This window comes from Rhineura floridana, chromosome 8 (genome assembly GCF_030035675.1).
Source record: "Rhineura floridana isolate rRhiFlo1 chromosome 8, rRhiFlo1.hap2, whole genome shotgun sequence".
Lineage (NCBI taxonomy): Eukaryota > Metazoa > Chordata > Lepidosauria > Squamata > Rhineuridae > Rhineura > Rhineura floridana.
In genome coordinates, this window is record NC_084487.1 from 105,322,048 (window position 1) to 105,345,842 (window position 23,795).

The 23,795-nt window shown below is 41.3% G+C and overlaps 1 protein-coding gene and 1 long non-coding RNA gene across 3 annotated transcripts in view; one reads left to right on the forward strand and one right to left on the reverse strand.

The window, feature by feature from the left end:
• Positions 1-23,795, reverse strand: part of TBC1D22A (TBC1 domain family member 22A) — a 177,025-nt gene that overhangs the window by 93,330 nt on the left and 59,900 nt on the right. For both annotated transcript variants that reach the window (XM_061640276.1, XM_061640274.1), the window contains exon 8: positions 21,713-21,827. In XM_061640276.1, the coding sequence (XP_061496260.1) occupies positions 21,713-21,827 (115 nt within the window). The remainder of the gene's footprint in view (positions 1-21,712; positions 21,828-23,795) is intronic.
• LOC133390856 (uncharacterized) overlaps positions 4,904-23,795 on the forward strand; it is a 48,788-nt gene continuing 29,896 nt past the window's right edge. Inside the window, exon 1 of the long non-coding RNA XR_009764477.1 lies at positions 4,904-5,040. This is a non-coding gene — a long non-coding RNA (uncharacterized LOC133390856). The remainder of the gene's footprint in view (positions 5,041-23,795) is intronic.

Consider the following 23,795-nt stretch of genomic DNA (forward strand, 5'->3'; position numbering starts at 1 on the left):
TTGAGGCCACCAAAAATCCTTAGCTACATTTTGAATGGTTTTAAAAATGCCGAAGTGCCCAGCTGTGACATTGTCATGGCATTGATGCAATACTCTGAGTCTGAAGTCCCCTTTTGGCACATATCTGGCAGTTTTAAACCACAACAACCCATCCCTCCAGTGGAAACTTACTTCTGAATCCGTGCTCTGCTCCATTTCCTGGATGTAATGTTGTATGTCTGGATCCCCCTCTGCTGGGCCCTCTTGAGCTCTTCTTCCCAGGACAGCTGACAGGCTCCTAACGTGAGTTTTTCCAGTGGGATGATGTGTTGGAGGGGGGTGTCAGCCTTTTCGTCTTTGTATTGGGGTTGTCTGGATAGGGCATCCGCCCTCTGATTTTTTGTATGGGAGTGGTACTTTATCTTGAAGTTAAACCTGGCGAAAAACTGCGACCAACGTATCTGTCTCTGGTTCAATTTCCGAGCGGTCTGTAGGCTCTCGAGGTTCTTATGATCGGATCGTACCTCTATCTGATGTTGAGCCCCCTCCAAATATTGCCTCCAGTTTTCGAATGCGTCTTTGATAGCTAAAAGCTCCTTTTCCCACACAGTATAGTTTTTTTCAGCATCTTTGAGCTTTCGAGAGTAGTATGCACACGGGTGTAGTTCCTTCCCACCCCTGTCAGGCTGTAAGAGAACCCCCCGATCGCCCGGTCCGAGGCATCAGCTTCCACGACGAAAGGCCGGGTCGGGTCAGCAAAGCGTAGGATAGGTTCGGAGGCGAATTTCTCTTTCAGGTCTTCAAACGCTCTTGTTGCCTGATCTGTCCATTGAAACTTCCCTTTTCCCCTTAAACAGTCTGTGAGGGGGGCAGTTAGTTTGGAGAAGCCCGGGATGAATTTTCTGTAGTAGTTGGCGAAGCCCAAGAAACGTTGCACGTCTTTCTTGGTGGTCGGTTGTCCCCAATCCAACACACAGCTCACCTTTCCGGGATCCATCTCCACTCCCCCTGCTGAAATTCGGTATCCAAGGAAGTCCAGGGAAGACAGGTCAAAGCCACACTTTTCCAGCTTGGCATATAGGTGATTCTCTCTCAGCCTTCTCAGCACAGTTCTCACGTGTTGGTCATGCTCTGACTGGCTCCTTGAAAATATCAGGATGTCATCCAGATAACAAACCACGTACTGGTCCAAGAGGTCCCTAAACACTTCGTTCATGAACTTCTGGAACACTCCTGGGTTGTTACTTAACCCGAATGGCATGACCAGGTACTCAAATTGACCATAAGAGGTGTTGAAACTCGTCTTCCATTCATGTCCCTCCTTCATTCGGACCAAATTATATGCCCCCCGCAGATCCAACTTTGTGAAAATCGTGGCAGAACGCAGTCGATCTAATAACTCTGGAATTAGGGGCAGGGGGTAGCTGTTCGGGATGGTAATTTGGTTGAGGGCTCGATAATCACTGCAAGGTCGTAGCTCACCTCCCTTTTTCTTCACAAAGAGTAGGGGGGCTCCTGCCGGCAACTGCGAGGGACGAATAAATCCCCGCTTCAAGTTCTTTTCCAAAAATTCTTTCAGAGCTACTCTCTCTTGTTCTGTGAGGGAGTAGATTTTGCCTGCTGGAATGCTCGCTCCTGGCACCAAATCGATAGCGCAATCATACGGCCGATGGGGGGGGTAAAGTCCCAGCTTCAGTTTCACTAAACACATCCTCAAAGTCCAGGTATTTCGAGGGGAGGGTCACCTCCTTGACAGCTCCTGCTAGGGCTTTTATTGCTTTCTCTGGCTGACAATTTTCATGACAATACTGGGACGTAAACCACACGACTGCTTCTCTCCAGGCTATTTTTGGGTCATGCTTTATCAACCATGGCATTCCCAGAATCACCTCAAAATTAGACAGGTCCGATACACACAAGGAAATGAACTCTTCGTGCCCCGGGATTTCTAGCTTTAAATCCTCAGTGGCTCTAGTGACCCCCCCGGACTTTAGTGGTCTGCCATCTATCGTCTCCACTGATAAGGGGGCTTCTAGTTTCCGATGCGGGATGTGCTGGCGTTTGACTAGGGCGGTATCGATGAAGTTTGTAGAGGCTCCACTGTCGATCAACGCTGTTGAGTTGAACTGCACTCCTGTGGAAGTTGTAATCCTAATGGGTAATACCAGAACCCCTTTTAGGGGGGGATGAGTTAACGGAGGCCCTTTGCACAGCGCTGCCCCCAGTCCTCCTGCCTGCACTAGGACTGGGTGCTTCCGTTTCCCGACGACCCTGTTCTGTCTCCTTTCAGTTCACAGTCCCTAGCCAGATGGCCTGGCTTGGAACAAATAAAGCAGAGACATTCTCTGTGACGTCTGTCTCTTTCCTCCTCCGACAGCTTCATCCGCGCCCCTCCAGAGCTGTCCCCCGCGTTGCCTGACGTCCCGGGGGTCGAAGGGATTTTACTGCGGGATACTGAGGCTGAATATTTTTGCACCTCTTGTTTTCTCTCTAAACGTCTTCCTTCCAGTCGGTGATCAATTTGTAGGCACAGCTGGATTAGTCCAGACAAATCAGTTGGAGGTGCGACTCTGGCCAGCTCATCCAATATCTCAGCATTCAGTCCACTTCGGTACATAAACATCAGTGCTGAGTCATTGTATCTAGTCTCTTGAGACAAGATCTTAAAGGCATTGGTATATTCCAGCACAGCTCCTTTTCCCTGCTTCAGGGCACTCAATTGCCTAGCCACCGTCTCGGCTCTTTGGGGATCCTGAAACATTTCGGTCAGGGCTTGTATAAATCCTCCATACCTGCCCAGGATGGCATCCTTTCTGATTAGATAGGGGGTGACCCACTTGGCAGCTTCCCCTTCCAATAGACTGATCACAAAGGCCACTTTGGCAGCATCATTAGGGAATTCTGCATTCTTAATGTCCAGGTACATCTCACATTGGGCCACGAAAGTGGAGAGCTGGTCGCTCTGTCCCGCATACTTGGGTGGTAGTCCAATTGGGATCTTGGCCACAGCGGCTGCAGGGGGTGCCCGCATTCGATCTATTGTGGATTTCAGGCTCTGATTGTCCAATTTCAAGGTTCTCACAGTTGCTAACAGGCTTTGAACGTCCGACTGTAGGTCTGCCACGCTCGACCTCAGTAGCTTCACTTCTTCCGTCTCAGAAGTGGGGTTTATCCCCCCAGCAGCTCCCTTTTCCATCTTGTCACGTTCAAGTGGCGGGAGCAAGGAGGGTTGAGTAGTTGGTTCTATCAAACTGTCGTGCCCGGGTTGGGACTCAAGAACAGAATCACTTGATGAAAGCAAATCAGTTTTTATTAGAGTAATTTCCAGACATAGGCTTCTCCACCTCATGAACTCTTAACATGAACCAAAACCCGCAACATGGAAGAGAGTTGATAGAACAGAGTATCAAACACTCCCTGTCCCTTATCAAGGGGGCTTTCGGGCGCAAATTCTCTCGCTCCACCTCAAACTGCCCACATCTACGCCCCTTCCCTCCTCTTTTCTTTGGCGCCTCTTTAACTGTCTTCGGGGGCGGGGGCGGCGGCTACCTCCTCCCCTTCTGATTCGGAAAGGATGGTAGGGAGTGGGGGGGTTGGCCCAACACTTCAGGCGATTTCTCTCTACCCTTCTCTGCAGCCGAAAGGCCTTGGTCTCCCTCCTCCTCCCCCTCTGTCTGTAACTGCTTCACATTCCTAGGGGGGGAGTGCGTGAGAAACGAGTCTGTTGCCTGTTCAAGGTTTTCCCCCTCTATCTGGGAAGCCTCCTCCTCCCCTCCAGACGACTCAGCCCAACTGCCCCCCTCTCCTAGCTCATTCTCAGAAACATCAGAATCCCAACCATACATCCTGACAATGCACAGTTATAAGATGGGAGATTCTTGGCTCAGCAATACTACATTCAAGAAGGATCTTGGAATTGTTGATCACAAGCTGAATATGAGCCAACAGTGTGATGTGGCTGGAAAAAAAGGCAAATGCTATTTTAGGTTGCATTAACAGAAGTGTAGTTTCCAAATCGCGTGAAGTATTGGTTCCCCTCTATTCGGCACTGGTCATGCGTCACCTTGAGTGCTGCATCCAGTTCTGGCCTCTGCACTTCAAGAATGATGCAGACAAACTGGAACGGGTTCAGAGGAGGGCAACGAGGATGATCAATGGACTGGAAACAAAGCCCTATGAGGAGAGATTGAAAGAACTAGGCATGTTTAGCCTGGAGAAGAGAAAACTCAGAAGAGATATGATAGCACTCTTCAAGTACTTGAAAGGTTCTCTCAAAGGAGGGCCAGGATCTCTTCTCGATCATCCAGAGTGCAGGACACAGAATAATGGGTTCAAGTTACAGGAAGCCAGATTTCAGTTACGTATCAGGGAAAACGTATTAACTGTTAGAACAGTATGACAATGGAACCAAATACCTAGGGAGGTGGTGGGCTCTCCAATACTGGAGGCATTCAAGAGGCAGCTGGACAGCCACCTGTCAGATATGCTTTAGGTTGGATTCCTGCACTGAGCAGGGGGTTGGACTCAATGGCCTTACAGGCCCCTTCCAACTCCACTATTCTATGATTCTATTACTATTACATTGCAAGTCCATAGGCAGTGACTATTATATATGTACTGTGATTAGGAAATATTAGACACTTTAAGGATTTATTATTACTTTCAGTAAAACACCTTTAATTCTATAATTCTATATACCCTTAGATGGGAGAAACCCTCACCGAACATAGTGGAACTAGCTTCCAAGAAAACATGAATGTGGTTGTAATGTAAGTGGCAAAAAGGCAATTGTTAAGCCAATTTGAAATTGTGGTTAATGATTCCAGCTTGTTTCAATAAAACCAAAAATAAATGTCAAGGTTCAGAAATAAACTGCAAGCGAAAACAGAAGCAAAAAGCTTCCAATCTCCTCTTCCTAGCCACACCAGAGGAGGACAGGGGAGCACATGAATCCATGGCTCATGCACAAAATGTTAAACTATGCACAGAATCAGGAAACCTTTTTCAGAATGGAGAACCAGATGGAGAAGAGGGCAACTTTCCATGGGTCATTTTTGACAGGTGAGTCAGGTCTTCCACCTTTCAGTCACCTGACACCATTATGATGCCAGGTGACAACTTCAAAGGGAGTTGATGAAAGTGCCAATCAGTGAGCTCAACTTGCCAAGGAGCAAGCGGGAGCACATTTTAAGGTCCCAATTTCTCTTTTGCAGCCACAACGTTACCAACTTCACATGACATCAGGTGTGGGGCAGCTGGTTGTGATTTGGAGAAAATAGCCTCCCAGGGCAAATCAGGACCATACCAGGCCTAATTAGATCCATGGGCCAGAGACTCCCACCACTGATTTAGCACAATACATGTGAACCAGACTTTTGGCTAGTTCGCAGGATATTAATTGTGAGAAAGTTACTATGATTTATTTTTGCTATTAGTATGCACCCCAGAAATAAATAAATAATAATTATTATTAATAATAATAGTTGCTTTCCTTGCAAAGCACCCAATAACAAAAAGATTAAAACCAATTACAACAAACTCATTAAAACAAACACAACACAATCTAAAAAAAAAGATCAAATAAAGACAGAAATTAATGAGTTGCTTGAATACTCTGGTCAGGAGACATTAAACACTGTTATAAATACTATCCAAGCATTTGGTGTGTAAACAACATCTTCCAAATGTAAAAATCTCATTCTCTTGGTAGTTTCTAGGCACATTGCTTTTGTTGGAAAATGAATCCAAGAAGTCACTTCAGTCTCATTTAAAAAAAAATGAAATTAGTAAATCTTTTGGAATTAAAAACCTTGTCAACACACCTAATGATCGAGAACTATGACACGTAAAAATAAGTAATCTGTTGCATAAATATAGAAGCAGAAGAAGCTGATGTGGCTGACAAGATATCAAATGACAGCTGGAGCGCAAACAGAGCACTGAAACTTCCAGAGTCAATATGGGTTCCAAAATGAGTAAACCTCACTCAAATGATTATATTGCATGAAGCTTTTCTTTTTAAGTAGGTCAAACAGCACAAAAATTACTTCTTTTACTGCATGCATGAAATGAAATGGTACCAATTGGAGGGAACTACTCCCAATCAAATGGCCTCTTTAGTTTCAAAAGCACAACAGTTAAACAAAGTGTTTCAAAAAACCACAATTTAATTCAACTGTCATATTTTATTTTAATTTTTTAAATGAAAATTTTTAGTAAAAAATGGATTGAAAATGAAAATGCAATCTTGCCTTCTAACAAGAGTCAGAAGAGACAGGGAGACAGAAGGACTTGTAAAAAGGCTAGGGTTAGGACAACTGTTAAAATGGGGAGCCAGTTATATTAGGCTAGGACAGTCCTTTCCAACCTGGTGACCCCTAGATGCTTTGGACTACAACTTGCACTGTGAACATTCCTTCTAATAGAAAGAACTGCAGCAAATTGATAGTTTGCAGGTGAAGCCAATGTTAAGTGGATCTTTAAACTATATCTTCTACCACCATCAAGAGATGATCTTGCTTATGTTTAAAGGGCATTTAAAGCAGAATATAATCTACTCCCACATTTGATGAAATAGCAAAGATGGCCAGTCCTCCTAGCAATGAGTGATAGCGTTTGTCAAAATGGTAATTCGCATTACAGGGCAGCTTCCTGTTTCTTTCAGGATCTCCCAAAAGGAATCTTGTTTGAGGTTTTGCAATACATGTATTTCACTTTACTCAATGTAAATCCAGCTTATTGAAAAAAAGCTGTTGAGAGCTTTCAAAATTAAGCAATGGCAAAAAGACAGAAATAGTCACTTCATACTGAATGCTTTAGCCCTATATAACCTATCAGAGGAAAAGTCCTATTTAATTCTTCTGAGAAGACTTGCACAGGATTGCACTATTAAGAAAACTAGCAGCACAATACTTCCAAGCATCAACAATCAATGTTATGGTATGTATACACAATCTACAAATGAGTTACACAAAACACAATACTTCCAGGCATCACTAGCATATACATGCATTCCCAATGCCAAAACTTGCTTTTTTTGGCCACTGGTTCTAGCATAACCAAATACCGTGTTTATGGGGAGAGGTCATATAGCTTTGCCAGAACAACATTAGAACTGTCCTTTATCCTTAGAACAAAAGTGTTCAAGAAAATTCCAGCTCACACTAGAAAAGCAAAGAGGTAGTTAATTATAGCTACATGGAGACCAAGAGAAGGGTGTGTTAGACTACACATGCCAGAACTGAAGCGTGCAAGCTCCCTTTGGAGTACATTTCTATCCTCATAATTACATTAATTGCAATTAACTTTCTACCTCTTCATAATTCTTTAAATTCTGGCACCTGAAAAATTCCTTTGGCACTTCCTCAGCTCAATGTCGCTGCTACCACCATTACTCTCCTGCTTGTTTTCATTTGCTCTCATAACACATTGCTCCAACCAACATATAGGAGAGAGGTTGAACTCAAAAATTATGCTAACAGATTTGCATATTGAATATTAACACAGCTATAACATAAAACAAATTAATTTGCAGAAGCCACTTCAGAAACAAATTAAAATTTAAGTAACTTTCTACTTTAAGAAATTGATTTCATTTAGAACATAAGTTTAACTTGCTTTTAAACGCCAAGCTGATTTAGAAGCAGCAGATGTTACTGTTCTCCTAGGATGAGAGCGGTATGTCTGACTGTTCCTCCAAATTAAAAAAAAGCCTGGGTTGGATCCAAACTCACCTTTCCGTAAATGGAATTCCTACTTCCATTTAAGAAGGGGCCAAATTCCAAGGAAGGAGGGAGCACTTTGTTAGTTTCCCCTTTACTTCTGCATAAGAACGTATCATAAGAACAGCCTGCTGGATCAGGCCAGTGGCCCATCTAGTCCAGCATCCGGTTCTCGCAGTGGCCAACCAGATACTCATGGGAAGTCCACAAGCAGGATCTGAGTGCAAGAGCACTGTCCCCTCCTGCAGCTACCAGCAACTGGTTTTCAGAAGCATGCTGCCTCTGACTAGGGTGGCAGAACCCAGGCATCATGGCTAGTGGCTCCATGAATTTGTCTAATTTTCTTTTAAAGCTATCCAAGTTGGTGGCCATCACTGCATCTTGTGAGAGTGAATTCCATAGTTTAACTATGTGCTGTGTGAAGAAGTACTTTTTTTTGTCTGTCCTGAATCTTCCAACATTCAGCTTCATTGAATGTCCACGAGTTCTAGTGTTATGAAAAGGAGAAAAGCTTTTCTCTATTTATTTTTTCCATGCCATGCATAATTTTATACACTTATGTCATGTCGTCTCTGACTTGCCTTTTCTCTCAACTAAAAACCCCCAAATGATGCAACCTTTCCTCACAGGGGAGTTGCTCCATCCCCTTGATCATTCTGGTTGCCCTTTTCTGAACCTTTTCCAACTCTACAATATCCTTTTTGAGGTGAGGCGACCAGAACTGTTCATAGTATTCAAATGCAGTCACATCATAGATTTATACAACAGCATTATTATATTGACAATTTTATTTTCAATACCTTTCCTAGTGATCCCTAGCATGGAATTTGCCTTTTTCACAGCTGCTGCATACTGACTCAACATCTTCATCAAGCTATCCACTATGACCCCAAGGTCTTGTTACCTGGTCTGTCGCTGCCAGTTCAGACTCCATGAGCGTATGTGAAATTAAGATTATTTGCTCCAATATGCGTAACTTTACACTTGTTTACAAGAGCAGCTCCTCCATGCTGCTCCAGAAGGTCTCCCCAACCCTCAAAAGTTTCCCTACCATTAGTTCAGTGTGAGCATAACTCTGATTATCACATCCAGATCCAATCCAATCCAATCCCCATTCCCTCAAGGCAATTTACAATATCATAATACTTCCTTGATACCTTCGCCAAATCCGTAACATGCAGACACCTAAACCCAGAATATATTTGCAATGAAATATCTTCCTCCTGTCCCATTCTCTCTGACTCCAATAACCAAGTCAATACCCACAACCCCAAATATTTTCCCTGGGTCACATTTCCTGCCTCATTTTAATATCACAGGAACAAAGATTTTAAAAAAGATTAATCATCTCCGCAGCACCAGAGCTTGCCTCTTTTTTTGATCATTTTACTATCACACCAAGTACATTCATTTTGCTACTCAGAACTGTCTTCGGTAGTCAGCAAACAGTGTTGCACTTGGGGTCAAGCAAGGTAAATGGGGCAGAGCTGTGGCCTTTGCTCTTAACTGCAGTGGCTTCCAATGTGAAGGACTCTCCATGAAGCCAAATCATAGACTGGATGGGTGGGTGGACGTCTGTTTTATTTTTCATGTGAAAAGATAGCTTCAAGGAGAAGTCTTCACCATGCTTTCAACATGTAAGGAGTTTCTGATGTGGCATACTCACACTCAAACGGTAAGGGCATAAGAACATTTCCTTACCAGCACTGAGGTTCATTAAAAAAAAAACAGCAGGCATCCCCTTCGCACTCTGGAGCGTTCAGAAGAGATATTGGGGGGGGGATCTGTTCTCCTTTACTTCACCATCTTACAAACAATACTATTATTTCCAATTACAACTCCTAGTTCAGCACTTCTGGGTGATTACTCTTGTGAAAGACAAGGAGACCTGAAGGCTGCTCTGGCTTCACTCCTAGGATAAGTTCAAAGAAGCTCATGAAAGGAAAGTTTCCCATATCCTCTTCATGACTGTAGGCGCCTGCATCCCCTCGCCCCAAAGCCCCTTCCCCTCCAAGAAAAGGCCTCTCATGAGAGACCAGAGACCTCGTTAAGCAATGGAGGGTGGGGCAGGAAGTATCACCTCCAATTAAACGCCTTCCTCCTGTTCCCAAAATACTGTAAGTTAACTTAAGCCTTTCAACTCTATCCTCTAGAAAGACTCTCCAAAAGTCACAGTTAGATACAGAAGGCAATAGGGGATGGAAAACTCTTTTCCCATGAACTTCCTTAAGTGAACTTATCTTAAGATCCAAGTCACAGTCTCTTGGGAATGAATGAACAAGGGGGTGAAATAATACAAAAAAAGTACACCTTCATACCCATTTATAGAACTGCCTACACAGCTAGAGGAGATGCCTAGAACAAAAATGGTTCCCAACAAGTATCTATGCTTACACTATATAAGCTTACTTCTAATTTGCAGCAGGCAGCAATGAACTGGGAGAGTGAATCCAGAGGAACCAGTACGAGACATTCACCTTACTTAAAAGAGTTCCAAGAACAATCTGTATTGAAGACCAGCAGAATGCAGCATCTGTGGATGGTGATCAGTGAGGCAATCCTTTTCTGGGGTTCAGCTGTCACACAGTGGCTGTGTTCGCATGGAACACTAAGCTATGGTTTGTTTTAACCATGGTTTGTTAAACGAGCCATGAGTATTTTTCACTGTCAAGTAGCATGGAAAATAGTTTTTAAAAAGTCAGGAGGAAGTATCTTTGTGTCGAGGAAGTAGGGTAAGATAGACAGTGTATATAAATTGTACTCAAGTACGCAGTGCAATACCATCATTGTACAATAAGTGCAGAAGCAGTAAATGAGCCCCAGACATGAGCAGCAACAACCAAATTTATCATAATTTTGTTAATTGGATTTTCTGAAGAGGAGGAGATTTTGGCAGCAATGAGGAAAATGATATTGCTGGAATAAAGACGTGTCTGATTTTTCATCAATGAAACATTTCCAGCACTGATTAAGATGCTGCAAACATACAGTATAAACCATCACCAGTAGCACTGTAATGTATAATCAGCAGAAAATAGGCAAATAGGCAATTTGCTTATAAGATTTTGGACAATTCAGAGTTCTTCTAGACCAATTTAATTAGCATTCCAATATTATGTTGACTTAACCAAGCCATTTCCCTGAATGTGAAGAAAAAACATATGTGCTGCTCAAAAATGTACTATTAAATAGGCTTTGAAACAAATAGGATCAATACAAGGTTATTTATTAGAGGAAAGGGACTAAAAATAAAATAGCAAATACTGTTCCCATTGTTACATCCACATTCAGAGTAGTGCACATAACTGTAGTTACCCAATCTAGTTGGAAACAGCATAGCCAGGCAATACAGAAAAATGGCAATTTAAACTGACAGTTTGATCATACTCTTGACAAAACAATGTTTAAGTAACTGGAGCTTTTAGGGTCATTTCCAATGTTAAAGCCAGGACAGGGAACCTGTGGCCCTCCAGATGTTATTGGACTCCAACTCCCATCAGTCCCAACCTGCACGGGCAATGGTCAGGGATGATATGAGTTGCAGTCTGTGTCAGATTTGCTTAATATGTTTTTAATAATGTTTTTAACCTTTTAAAAAAGTTTTTAAAATGTTTTTAACGCTGTTTTGTCTTAATGTATTTTAAGATTTGTTTTTATGATGTTTTAAAGTGTTTTTAGTGCCTTGTTTGCCGCCCTGGGCTCCTGCTGGGAGGAAGGGCGGGATACAAATTAAATAAATAAATAAATCTGGAGGGCCACATATTTCCCATACTTGGTGTAAGAAAACCTTCATGCTGTCTTAATGCATGTTTAAAGTAGGGAGTGGGGAATCTTCGGCTCTCCAGATATTGCTGGCCTACAGCTTTCACCATCCCTGATCATTGACAACAGTGACTGGAGCTGATGTGAATTGGAATCCAACAACTTCTGGATGGCCACATGTTCTCCAACCATTCTGAAGTAATCACAAGATGGCCTCTAATGTGGCAGTGCTGTCTGTGGATCAGATACCCAATCATATTTTCAGGAGCAGCATTCTTGAGCGGACATATCAGAAACTTGGCTCTTGTTCACAGACAGATCTGGAAATGTTCTGAACTCCATGTAAGATGTCTACAGAGTTTATATTGTTATATCACAGATGAGACTTGCATTTTCCTTTTTTTAAAGGCAAAGAACGAAAATACATTTCCAGTTCTTATGATACTGAGAGAACATGTGGTAATGTTCAAAGTAAGAGGGCACCAGAAGTACATTTCTGTGATCAGAGAATGATTTTTCAAGACCCTATGCGGTTCTTGCCTCACTTTCCCTAGTGCCTACTTCTTTCCCGGTAACATCTATCTGCAATAATTATAGAAAGGCATATAAAGGTTTTATGCTTGAGTTATTCACAGAGGCCCACAAATTTGACTTGGCTTTGCTAACAGCCTAAAAGTTGTTGTTAGAATCTGTTCCTTTCCCACTTTTGGGACTTCAGAAGAGACCCTTCCCCTAAGGGTCAAGGCTCCCAGGAAGTCAGAGGCTCCTCTCTGCCGACACACAATTTCAGATGCACTGCCAAATGCCAAAAATGTCCTCTTGCTTTCAAGCCCAAGTAAGCACTGGCTAGAAAAATATGGCAAGCACATTTATGGGCTCTGGCAGTTTCAAAAAGTGCCCTAGGTATGGCCACTGGTGAAATTCTAGCCAGGTCTAGTTCCCATATCCCCACGCAACCTTTCTAGTTGTAGTCTCAATTGTACTCTATTACAAAAATTCAAGGTAAAAAATACATCAGGAAAAACTGCCAAATATCAAACCACCTATAACTCTTATATTCCATATTTCTTCATTAATCCACCTCAAGAGTAAATGTACAAAAAACCCTCCAACACTGAGGATTATTCAACTTAACTATGATAAGCGCTGAATGCCAATTACATGTTAGTAATAGCTATGGCATTTGATTGACTGCAACAACTTCAAACAAATGTTTAGAATTGTAGACAACCACTACAATATCAATACAATGCAGTAACCACCCAATTATCTTCCCAAAACCTTGAGTTCATTAAAAAGCAGGCAACTTCAGAAGAGTAAAACATATTTTTAGAAACTAACACTTTTGACAGTTCTGCATGTAGAGGTTTCCATTATTTTTTTTCCTTTCGGGCCAACATGCCTGAAAAAGTTGTAACAGGGCAGCTCTTAGCATTCGGCTGCCATGAAGCTCCACCCACACTGCAAAAAACCCGAGGCACTAAGATGAAGTGAGAGCACGAGGAACTCATGTTATTCACATCCACAGTTCCCTTGGAGATGCTTACTGAGATAGCTACACTCATGAATTCTATTTTAAAGATGACAAAGGAGTTACTCCAAGTGCTCTCTCACTTCTCCATTTTGACACTGGTGCAATAAACCATCCTTTAAAGACGGCAGGTACACTAGATCCCTTTTGTCAGCAACTTTTTCATCAGCAACAATGCACTGTCCTTCCAAAACCTCTCATGCATCATGTTCACAATAAGGCTATCAAACACCATTTCAATGAAAGCATGAAAAGAATACATCAAACATAAGAGGGCTTGCTGATAAAGAGTGGCATTTGGAAGAAAAAGAATTTGCAAATGCCACATTGGCTTCATAATTACCTTTACTGAAATGTTAGAGTTCAAACAGAACACTGCGGTATACTTGTGTATTAAAATCACTTGCACACAACACATTTGCTAAGTCCTAATCCTTCAATAAATTTGGGGTCCAGGTCTCTCTTTTGGAGGACAATGGAAGTACTCCCAGTTCAAATTATCCCTCGACATTGTCATGTGGCTGATTAAACTGCCACAGAAAAAAGATGGTTTCCCAGATGAGCTATGTTCCCAGGCAAGCCTCATGCATGCTATAGATCAGAGCCGTTGGAAAGCGGAACATGCTGCTGCAGCTTTGAAAATTACTTCTGTTGGCAACAGAAACCTGATTTGGACACTGCACCTTTGAGTATATTGTTTTCAGAACATAAACCAGCTATTTTAGCTTCTTGAATTTCTGCCACCAACTCTTTGGTCCGGTTCAGTTGTTTTTAAAAACTTTCCTCATGTGGTGTAGCTCTACCAACCCCAAGAATGAATTTGCTCTGAGAATATGTATTCATGAGCATACAAGCTGCAACCATGGGAAAGCATGTCACTACAAGCACAGAAAATACCTTCTACAAAACTACACCTGTATCCATTGAACAGATCAAGTCACATATTACCTACATGAATACAGTATCTCTACAGAGAAGATTGTGCCACACAGAGAAAAGTTTAAATTAATTGAACATATGGTCACTACAAATCTGGAAAGTCTGAAAGAGCAAGCACAGCAGAGTGTAACTGAACAAAGTTACACGGATTAATGGGCTCAAGTTGCAGGAAGCCAGATTTCAACTGGACATCAGGAAAAACTTCCTAACTGTTAGAGCCATACGACAATGGAATCAATTACCTAGAGAGGTAGTGGGCTCTCCGACACTGGAGGCATTCAAGAGGCAGCTGGACAGCCATCTGTTGGGAATGCTTTGATCTGGATTCTTGCATTGTGCAGGGGGTTGGACTTGATGGCCTTATAGGCCCCTTCCAACTCTACTATTCTATGATTCTATGAAAGCAGTGCAGAAGTACATAGTGCTGAATACCACTAATTTATCAATATAATCTGCACTCAACCAAGTCCAGCCTTATGAAGTAATTAACATGGAATACTGAAGCCAAATCAGTCCTCTATTCGCTTCAGCCTCCAATGAAATATTAACAAATGGGTGAAGCCCTGTGCTAGCAGTCAGGGCTGTAACAAAATGAGATACGCATCTACTTTTTTCTACTACTGCCATGGGAAAAACAACACTGTTCTCAAAGTATCCCATTAAGAAGCCATCCTAGCTGTTACTTGATCACTGAGACTATTAGGCAGAACAGTAAAGGTACAGCCTGTTATAGCCCCTCCCCCCTCTCCCTCCCCCTTCCTCTCAATTTTGCAGACTAGATTGATTTGAGGTTTCAGCCTGTTTTATGATATTTTGTGGTGTTATTTATTGATACTGTTGTCGTTTATTATTTATTATTATTATGTTCTGAATTGTTTTTATTATATTTTGTTCTTGCTATGGAAGCTGCTTTGAGGTCACCTGGTGATGAAAAGTGGCATACAAATATATGATTGATTAAATAAATAATCAATAATAAAGTTACTTTATCACTGAGGTTATCACATAATGACACCTAAAGTAAAAGCTATGATCAGTAACAGGAGTTAATTAAGTCAATATGAAAGGTATTAGCAAATCTTGGAAGAGTTCAAATTCTGCTCATAAGCCATTTAAGTCCTCAAAGAGGGCCATACCTTCTTATGTTAACAACAAAACAAAACAAAATAATAAGTTTTTAAAAGAAAGAAAAATCTTTCACAGAAATTTAAACTCCTTGAGTTTGATACGGAAATGACTGAATTTAAAGGAAAAGATTCTGCAACATAGGAGAAACAACTGCCAAGGCACTGTTCCCTATAACCTGAGAAAGCAGGGCCTTGCTAGAAAATGTGTGAGATTTCAAAGTATGCAGAGGTATTACCTTCTATATGTATAAGACTTGTATACATACTTAAGTTTTGGAGTCCTGTGAGTTTCTCCATTGTAACAGTGAATTTCAGGGCATGTTTTAACCTAAAGATCAAGACACAGCTAACCTAGACCAGTGTAACAAATTCCTTTTCCCAGTGGGAAAAAGTCTTGAGACATGCTTCTTTGTCTCCTCTCTTGACGCATCCATGGTCATGCACCGTACATCATCACAGACATTCAGCACAAAACTGTATCACCTTAACTGAAAGGTTGAGTTAACCATAACCACTAGGTAAAGTTACAAAACACAGCATGCTACAATAACAGCATCTAAACATTTGTTCAAACATTCGTCTTGAACATTAATTTTGCACATACGTGAAAACTTATATTGTGTTACATTAAGCTTCCTTGCAAGAATGCTAAAATGTATGGGAAGATCTAAACCCAAAAGCTTACTATGATCTGTGGAGTGGGCCAGTGAAACTAAACCACCCTTAATTGGAGTAAACATATGAAATCTAAGTTTAGCATGGTTTATATTGTTTCACTAGACAAAAGCATGGTGATTACAAAAATTATAATTATGCTAAATTCTATAAGGATTTAACAGACCAGTCAACTTGACACATGAAACAGAAAGCAATCAAATGCAAATTAAATGCAAATAGTAACAACGTCAGTTCCATAGTTAGATACTGATACATTAGATTACTATGATAGCTTTTCTTCATGGGAATGTGATCCAGTTTTAATTTATAATTGGAATATGTGAAAAAATGCCTATATCACTGAAATGCATCTTAGAATATATTCTATGTATTAGTGCCTTGCTATGTCCCAATGGGCCAATGTAAATTTACAAATAGGCAAAAAAACCTTGCGGTTTAAGAATGTACCTATGGCCAAACAATATTTCTATCAAACTTGAAAGAGCAGGGAAACTGGGCAGCTTTAGTGAATGCACCAGGGGAGCAGGAAACCTGATCTCCTCCGAGATAAGGTACTGCCTTACAAATTTGTAAAAATGCAAACACAATTTGGGTTGATCTTTCACAGTCCAATCCACTTCCTGTGTAGCTTGGAAGAATTTGGCAACATGTGCCTTGAGCTTATGGTGAGTGGTGGCAACATCTGCAATCAGCCCAAATAACAGAAACAAGACAGGTGCTGTGCTGATCTTGTTTTAACAGGGAGGAGCAATAATAATTAAGACAGCTGATATAGTTAGTCACTTTAAATGTTTGATTTGCATTGCAATTTTAGTGAAGTTTCCTATAGTAAATTATTTTCTTTTGCTTCTATTTCTGTGAATATGTGAAGTACAACAACACTTTACATAATTTACACTTTAAAAAAAGTTTCCAAAAACAATTGTGGAATAGCGGCACTGACTATTCTGCAGAATAGTTTCCAATGCACATGAGGTGTCTCTCAGTTCACATACAACAGTGGGAGATGAAATATATTTCAGCAAATTAAAGTATGCTCTATGTTTTTAATTGACCATGCCCACCTTACCTTAAGTGGAGCAGTTTAAGCATAGCAGGCTGAAAACATGCATCTTGGGCAGGCCAAGTTTGTTTTTTCCAACAGCTAGAGTAATTGCTTAAGTAGCAACATATTGTAATCAGTCTAATTTTACATCAAACTGCAGTTTCAGATTCACCTGTTAATGCATCCATAATAGAAATAGAACATAACCTCCGGTTTGCAACTCAAAAGGCTGTTTTCACCATCATATGACACTGACCAATAAAAAGTCTATAATATTAATATAAATAAATTTGACACAGATTTCTAGGATGAATAATGAGTAAAATGCAATTTTCTAGATTAGATTCTCCATAGAAACAGTAGGAACACAGGAAAGAAGCCAAGTAAGAAGAACGCCAACAAACATACCAAAAATGTAATTCTCCATCTTTGGAGGTGCAGTCCTGATTATAGGTGTTGCCACCACTCACTATATGTTCAGAGGCACATGTTACTAAATTCTTCCAAGCTACACAGGAAGTGGATTGGACTGTGAAAGACTAACTCAAATTGTGTTTACATTTTGACAAATTTGTAGGGCAGTACAATATCTCAGAGAGGAGGTCAGGTCTCCTCCTCCCCTGGTGCATTCACTATAGCTGTCCAATTTCCCTGTTTTTAAAGTTTGATAGAAATATCTGTTGGCTACAAGTACATTCTCAAATCGCAAGGGTTTTTTTGCCTATTTGTAAATTTCTCTGCTTTTTAATCTGGGAGGTAAGAAATGGGATCCTGTACAAGTTTGCTGAGAACAGATTGATCATTTGCTGCTTATTGAGTTCAGTGGGATTTACTCCACTGCAGTCATGCTTAGGATATGTGAAACTGACCATGGGAAGGAGGAGAAAGGGGAGGGAGGGAGGGCTACAGTGGGCAGGGGAAGAAGAAAAGGGAAAAGGAAAACTGGAGGAGGAAGGGAGGGGGGAGGATGAGAAGGAGGGAAAAGGCAGGTTTGATCATTTGCATGTGTGGAAGGCAGAGCTGGGTCCCAATCCCGGGGAGCTGGATCCCGGAGAGTTGGGAGAAGAGTATTCGGACGGATGGCAGAGGGAAGGGGGAGGAACTTCCCCGCTTTGGAGCGAAGACAAAACAGAGGAACTGCCAGTGATAAGGTCGCTTAGCAATGGGGAGCCTGAGCCCTCCCTGGACATTCTCACGCCTCCCCCTCTTTCAGGCTCAGAGCAAGAGGGGGAAGAGGGAGGGCTGCTCACAGCCGAAAAGCGGGGAGGCAGTTTACCATCAGCCCCTCCCCTATCCCCCATCCTGGAATCGGAAACTTCAGAAGAGGAGGGGGTGATGCTTCCCCCCTCACCGCGCACACGCAGACAGCTGAAAAGACAGAAGAGAAGGGGGGGAAGGCAGGCAGTACCTGAGGGGCAGTTAAGGAGGAGCAAAAGATTGCGCGCCCGTTTGGCCCCTTCTTAAAGAACAAGCGGGAAGAAGTCCCTTGCTCTGTCAACTTTCTCCCAATGCCGCAGGACCTGTATCCCTGTATTGCTTCATGAGAAAACGCAGTCTTTGTTTGGATATTACCCTAATAAAACACGAATTAACTACAACCACTGGTCTGGTTCCTGAGTCACATCCTGGGCCTGACAGCTTGACAGAGCCACCTAAATCACCCTCAACGCTCTCTTCACTTGACTGGGACAAGATGTCAAAGGGAGCAGCGGGGGGGACAAACCCCACTTATTAAATAGGAACTCAGAATATCTGTGCTTAAAAAAATTCCCCAATTCTGTGAGTGCAAAATTAGAAGTTCTGAAGTTGAATATATTATGCAAACTGAAGAAATAATCACTAAATTATCAGTTTAGATAGATTGAATACTGCTTTTGAAAATGGGTTCTTCACCCCCATTCTCAAACATGGAAATTAGCAGCCCAACCAACATGTTCTGCTTGAAGCATCCTTCCTCCAAAACTTCAGAGCAGCAGTTCAACCTCAAAATTACTATGTTAAATAGATTGGCTGAGAAATGATGACTTGTCCAAGGCCCCACAGGGATCATTATTACTGAGCAGCAATTTGAACCTGAGTTTAGTGTATCCAAATCCAATACTCCAGCCAGTGTACAACACCCCTCTTAAGATAAATGCTGTGTCACTAAAAACCATAGAAGCAACAGAGGATACTTAGGCTTACTTGTTGATTGCAGGTAAACACATATGGATGTGGACATAAAAATAATTGTTGCAAGAGAATGGATTCCCTTCTAATAAGATTCAGAGGAGAGTTGCACTAGAGAAACTGCAAGTTAATATTATGACTTTTCATTTTAAAAACCCTTATAATTATTTAGGCCACTGTCCGGGTAGGCTTGGCTAGACCAGGAAACCTACTTGGCGTTCCAAAAAACAGTCTCACAGCAAATCAAAGAAAACAATTAGCCTGGCACTACTCACCAGCTCCTATCCAAGCAGACCTTTCATCAAGACTCCTTGAGTGCATGCAGTTTCCCCACATTGGTGGCTGCCTTAAACAGTTCCACAAACAACTTGCCGTTCCAATGCAAACCTTCTAAAAAAGGGTTTTGAGATGAAATAATCAAGTCTGCACTGGGAGCAACTTCATATGAATGGCTTGCCAAGTGGAACCAAATTTTGAAATAGCTACAATCCTGCTATCTATACATATAAGTCCGGCAGTCTCCCCCATGGAGACAGACTTCATGTAGTACTGTCCAATGCTAGAGGACCAATCATACTGCCACTCTTTATCTATAGGTGCAACGTCAGATGCTGTATACCAGGAGCAGCCAACAAGGTGCCCTCCAGATGCTGTTAGATTCTACCCTCATCATCTCTGACCATTATGCTGGCTGGGGCTAATTGATGGTGTTTGGTCAAACAATGTCTGGAGGGCAACACACTGACTATCCCTGCTCTACATTCAATCTCCAGAACAGCTCCAAGTTAATCCTAAACATTTGATTTCCCAAACCATGAAACTGAACACCATCTTGAATCCCAGTCTTTCTTCTCACTTCTCATTTACTGTTCAGCAATTATTCCTATGAACTTAGGTAGATGGATCCATTGTTTCTCCACTGAACTACCAGACTGCTTCTAGCCTGCAGAAACTTATGGAGAGCTATTAGACAGAGCATGATTAAAAAGAAAGGCTAGTTATTTATTAATATTATTTATTTCAACCTGTATGTCACTTTCCCATATAAATATGTCTAAAGCAGCTCCTAACACAGCAAAAATTCAAATCAATACATCATTGAAATAACACACAAATACTAGATCATTTCATGACATGACAATCCGAGTAATCTATTTTAATGTAAACACTGTAACATTTTAAAGTATAAAATACACGATGTCATTAAAACATATCAATTAATATCAAATATAATAAGCATTTCCATCACATATTAATAATAACACCAGCAGCCAACTAACAAAGTATATACAATTTTTTCATCAAAGCTGAAAATTAAAGTGCATACAGTTCCTAGTATCTCAGTGTGTAGTTTTCAGTGAACTTGAACAAGTGCTCAAACGAAAGCCTGTCATCAATCCTCACAGGGAGCCACTCTCCTGTCAATAACAGAAGGCTTCAATCATCTTCACTCTGGCCTCTCATCCCAGATGCCCATTGAAGCCATCAGACAAGCACAAACTTAGGGTATATATATGAAACCAACCCACCTCTCAAGCAATAAAAAAAAGTGTGTCCCCTCTCCCAAGGGATAACCCTCTTAGGTGCCTTGCCTGCTGCCACAACAGCAACTGACCCAGACAGGCAACAGCCCTCCCAAGAAGTGTCCAGAGCTGGCTCAAGTGCTGTTAGTCAGAAAATCAAGGGTTAGTGTTGCCTATCTTCACCTGCACTCTTGAGCTGTTAAAAAAAGTTTTCAGTGCACTTGAAGCGCCACTAGTCCACAGCAGGGCAGATGTTACAGGAGCAGGAATTATCATTATATAATCATGTGCTCTGACATACACCTTTCTACTAGTCAAAAACAGTAATTTCAATGCTGAGGGAAGTTTAGCAACAACCTTTCAGTGGCATTGTCCTCAGTTAACCACAAATGACCATTTGACAGACTCTGATCGGTTGACAGTAAATTTCAGAAAAAGAGAGTCAACACACATAGGACTTGAAGTGTAAACTGGTGGTAAAGCACTTAAGACAAACGTATTTACTATATTAATTAAATGGTCTATTTAACATGGAATATCAATCCTCTAATCACATCTCATTTAAACTTATTTCAATTAACAACTCTAAAGTATACCAGCGCAGATCCTACTGTTCTAGGCTCGTTAGGAGCATTTTCATTATCTGTCAAATGAGGGAATAAGAGGCAGAAACTGTAAACACTCTCCAGAGTAGCCCCCTACTCTACTTAAAAGATTATTAGGGGAACAAGCAACAGTAGTTCTCATTAGCTGCTCAGTTTGGGGAAAAAGGACTTCCTATGAACTGAAGCACAACAAAAGAGAAGCCTCCATGTAAGTCAGTGAGTGGATGGCCTTTCAACCATTTAAGGGTAATTTGTCTTCTATTAAAAACAGAATCAATCTAATTTATTATATTGATGAGGCGTGTGAAGCAGAGAAACACTACACTTAAAAGGATAGCCTTCCAAGGAGTAGTGGGGAGAGAGAAGGGGGACGGAAGGCATTAGCGACACACTGACCATTGCTACGAGAATCCACAAACACTATTTTTGAATTGCATGGCTTTCAAATATTTTCCTCCCAATTTCGATTTTGAAACAACTTTAAATAAAAAAAAATGACTGACATGCCAATTCTATACACAAAGGCACATTTTAAAGAAGTTTTAACCCCTAAAGTAAATCAAAGATATGACACACTGATATTCTTACAGTACCCAATTACAACAATGTATATGCTAATGTGACTCTTCTTACCCGTATATTCACAAGTGAAGACAACAAAAAAAGGAGTAACAAGATCATTGATGCCTTGCACATATCCACTGGCTGGATGACGTATTGCCCAGATAAACAAAATTCTTTCAAAGATCTGGAAAAAAAATGTGGAGAACTGTAAATCAATGAAATCAGAAGGCACAAAATGTACACATAATAAAATGCAAGTGAACATCAGCATACATAATCAGCCAGTGCTAATTCAGTTTCTTGATTATTCAGAACAACTATTCAAGGAACTCATTTAAGGATTAGTAGGACTATGTTAAAGTTAACCTTGTACACAAGTTAAAATTGTACATTTGCAAACTGCCTAACATAGTAAGGTTTATTTTCCTTCCTACATTTCATGGCCAGGGTTCAAAGAGCTTCTTTAGATGTACTCCAGATTCTACACACGCCCAGAGGACTTGAGGACTATTTCTGTTTAAAAGCAGCCTCTCATACCATACTAAATGTTCCTCAACTTCAAAAGCAGTTTACCATTTGGAAGAGGCCAAGAATGCTGCTCAAGCCCTTTAAGACTCTAGACACTCTTTCACTTCCAACCATATTGTAGAAAGTTGATTTTCCACAAGGGAGAGTTATTTACAGCTCAGAAAACCTACTTGTATATGTGCTGAACAATACACAGAGATTACCCTGAAGAGGAATGAGTCTAGGAAGCTATATGGCCATGATGATACAGGACAGCATGGAACAAAGGCCTCCAATCCTAAGAAGCTTCACTTTTATTTATGGTTTCCATTTCTAACTCTTGCTGCAACAAAGTTAAAAAACTGAAAACAAGTAGTTTAGGGCTCGTGAGAAATCAGAGCCAGGGAAAAAGACAACTGGGAAATTTATCACCCCAATAGTGCTCAGATCTGAGGTTGAAAGATTAGTTTTTTCCTCACCTAAACCTGAACCTCAGCACGATGGTGCAATCACTTTATAGCACTGGCTTTATAGCACTGAAGTTCAGGGCTAGACAAGCAGAAATAGCCCATCTAACCCCAAGGCTGAGTGGTACAGTAGAGGATGGGGGTATTTTGTGTCCCCCCCCCATGCTGTGTGGGTGAGTTGGACTCAAAGGATGCAGGTCATACGGAACAAACCCCCTACCTTACTTTTATTCCCCTTCCAAAAGGGCTGAAAAGAGTCCATGAGCTGGGGAATTAATTAGGGTTTTAGAAATATTTTCCGTCTTATCCTGATAAATTCCTCCAGCAGGACTATTTCAACATCAAAGGAGTCAGCGCCCTTAAAAGTTTATAGCATCATGATGTGGTGGAGGAAATTAAGGTTGGGAGATGCTTGGTGTGTATCCTGTTTTCCAGTATACTATGAACTGTGGCATGAGCCCACCTGTTCTCCCCTTGTTTGCCTCTCATCTTCCCCCCCCCATGAACCTCAACTGCAAAGAAGCTACTGAAGGGCTTGGGGCTCCTGAAGGGCACTGAGCATGCTCAATCCTTATGGGTTGTTGTCATTTTTAATTTATGGGGAGTTCTCCCATGTATGCAAAAATGACTGCTTTATATAGGTGTGTTTCACTGATATGCATGGCATCACAGACTACAGAACAGGATAGAAATACTATCATTAAATAGTACAGATACAGTCTGATATACGACACTGTACCCTGCTTACAACAGCATTTGTATTATCATTATATCATTCTTACACTAAATGTTCTCAGCAGCCACTACATGAAGTCCCTGTGATAGCAGTTTAATGCTATTTTAGGTATATATGGATGAGAGAGAGCACATTCCTAGTCTTTGCCATTTAAGACTGCCTTCACTTGGCTTGAAATATCTGAATGGATGCCTTAACTGGAGTAAGTAAAAGTGTCAGACTCTCCATCTACACAGCTAGTTGAGCTATAGATTACTGAAGAGGTTTCTGTAAAAAAAAGTTTACTTTTTGAAGAAAATAAATCCAGGAAAGCAAATCAGTATTACACTAGGTTTTCAATGTTGAGCCAAAATAGTAGCCAGCTATTCTTATTTTATTTACAAAGGGCCCTAATGGTACACTTACATTTTCCCTACACTTGGAGAGCAAAAACCAGCAGAGT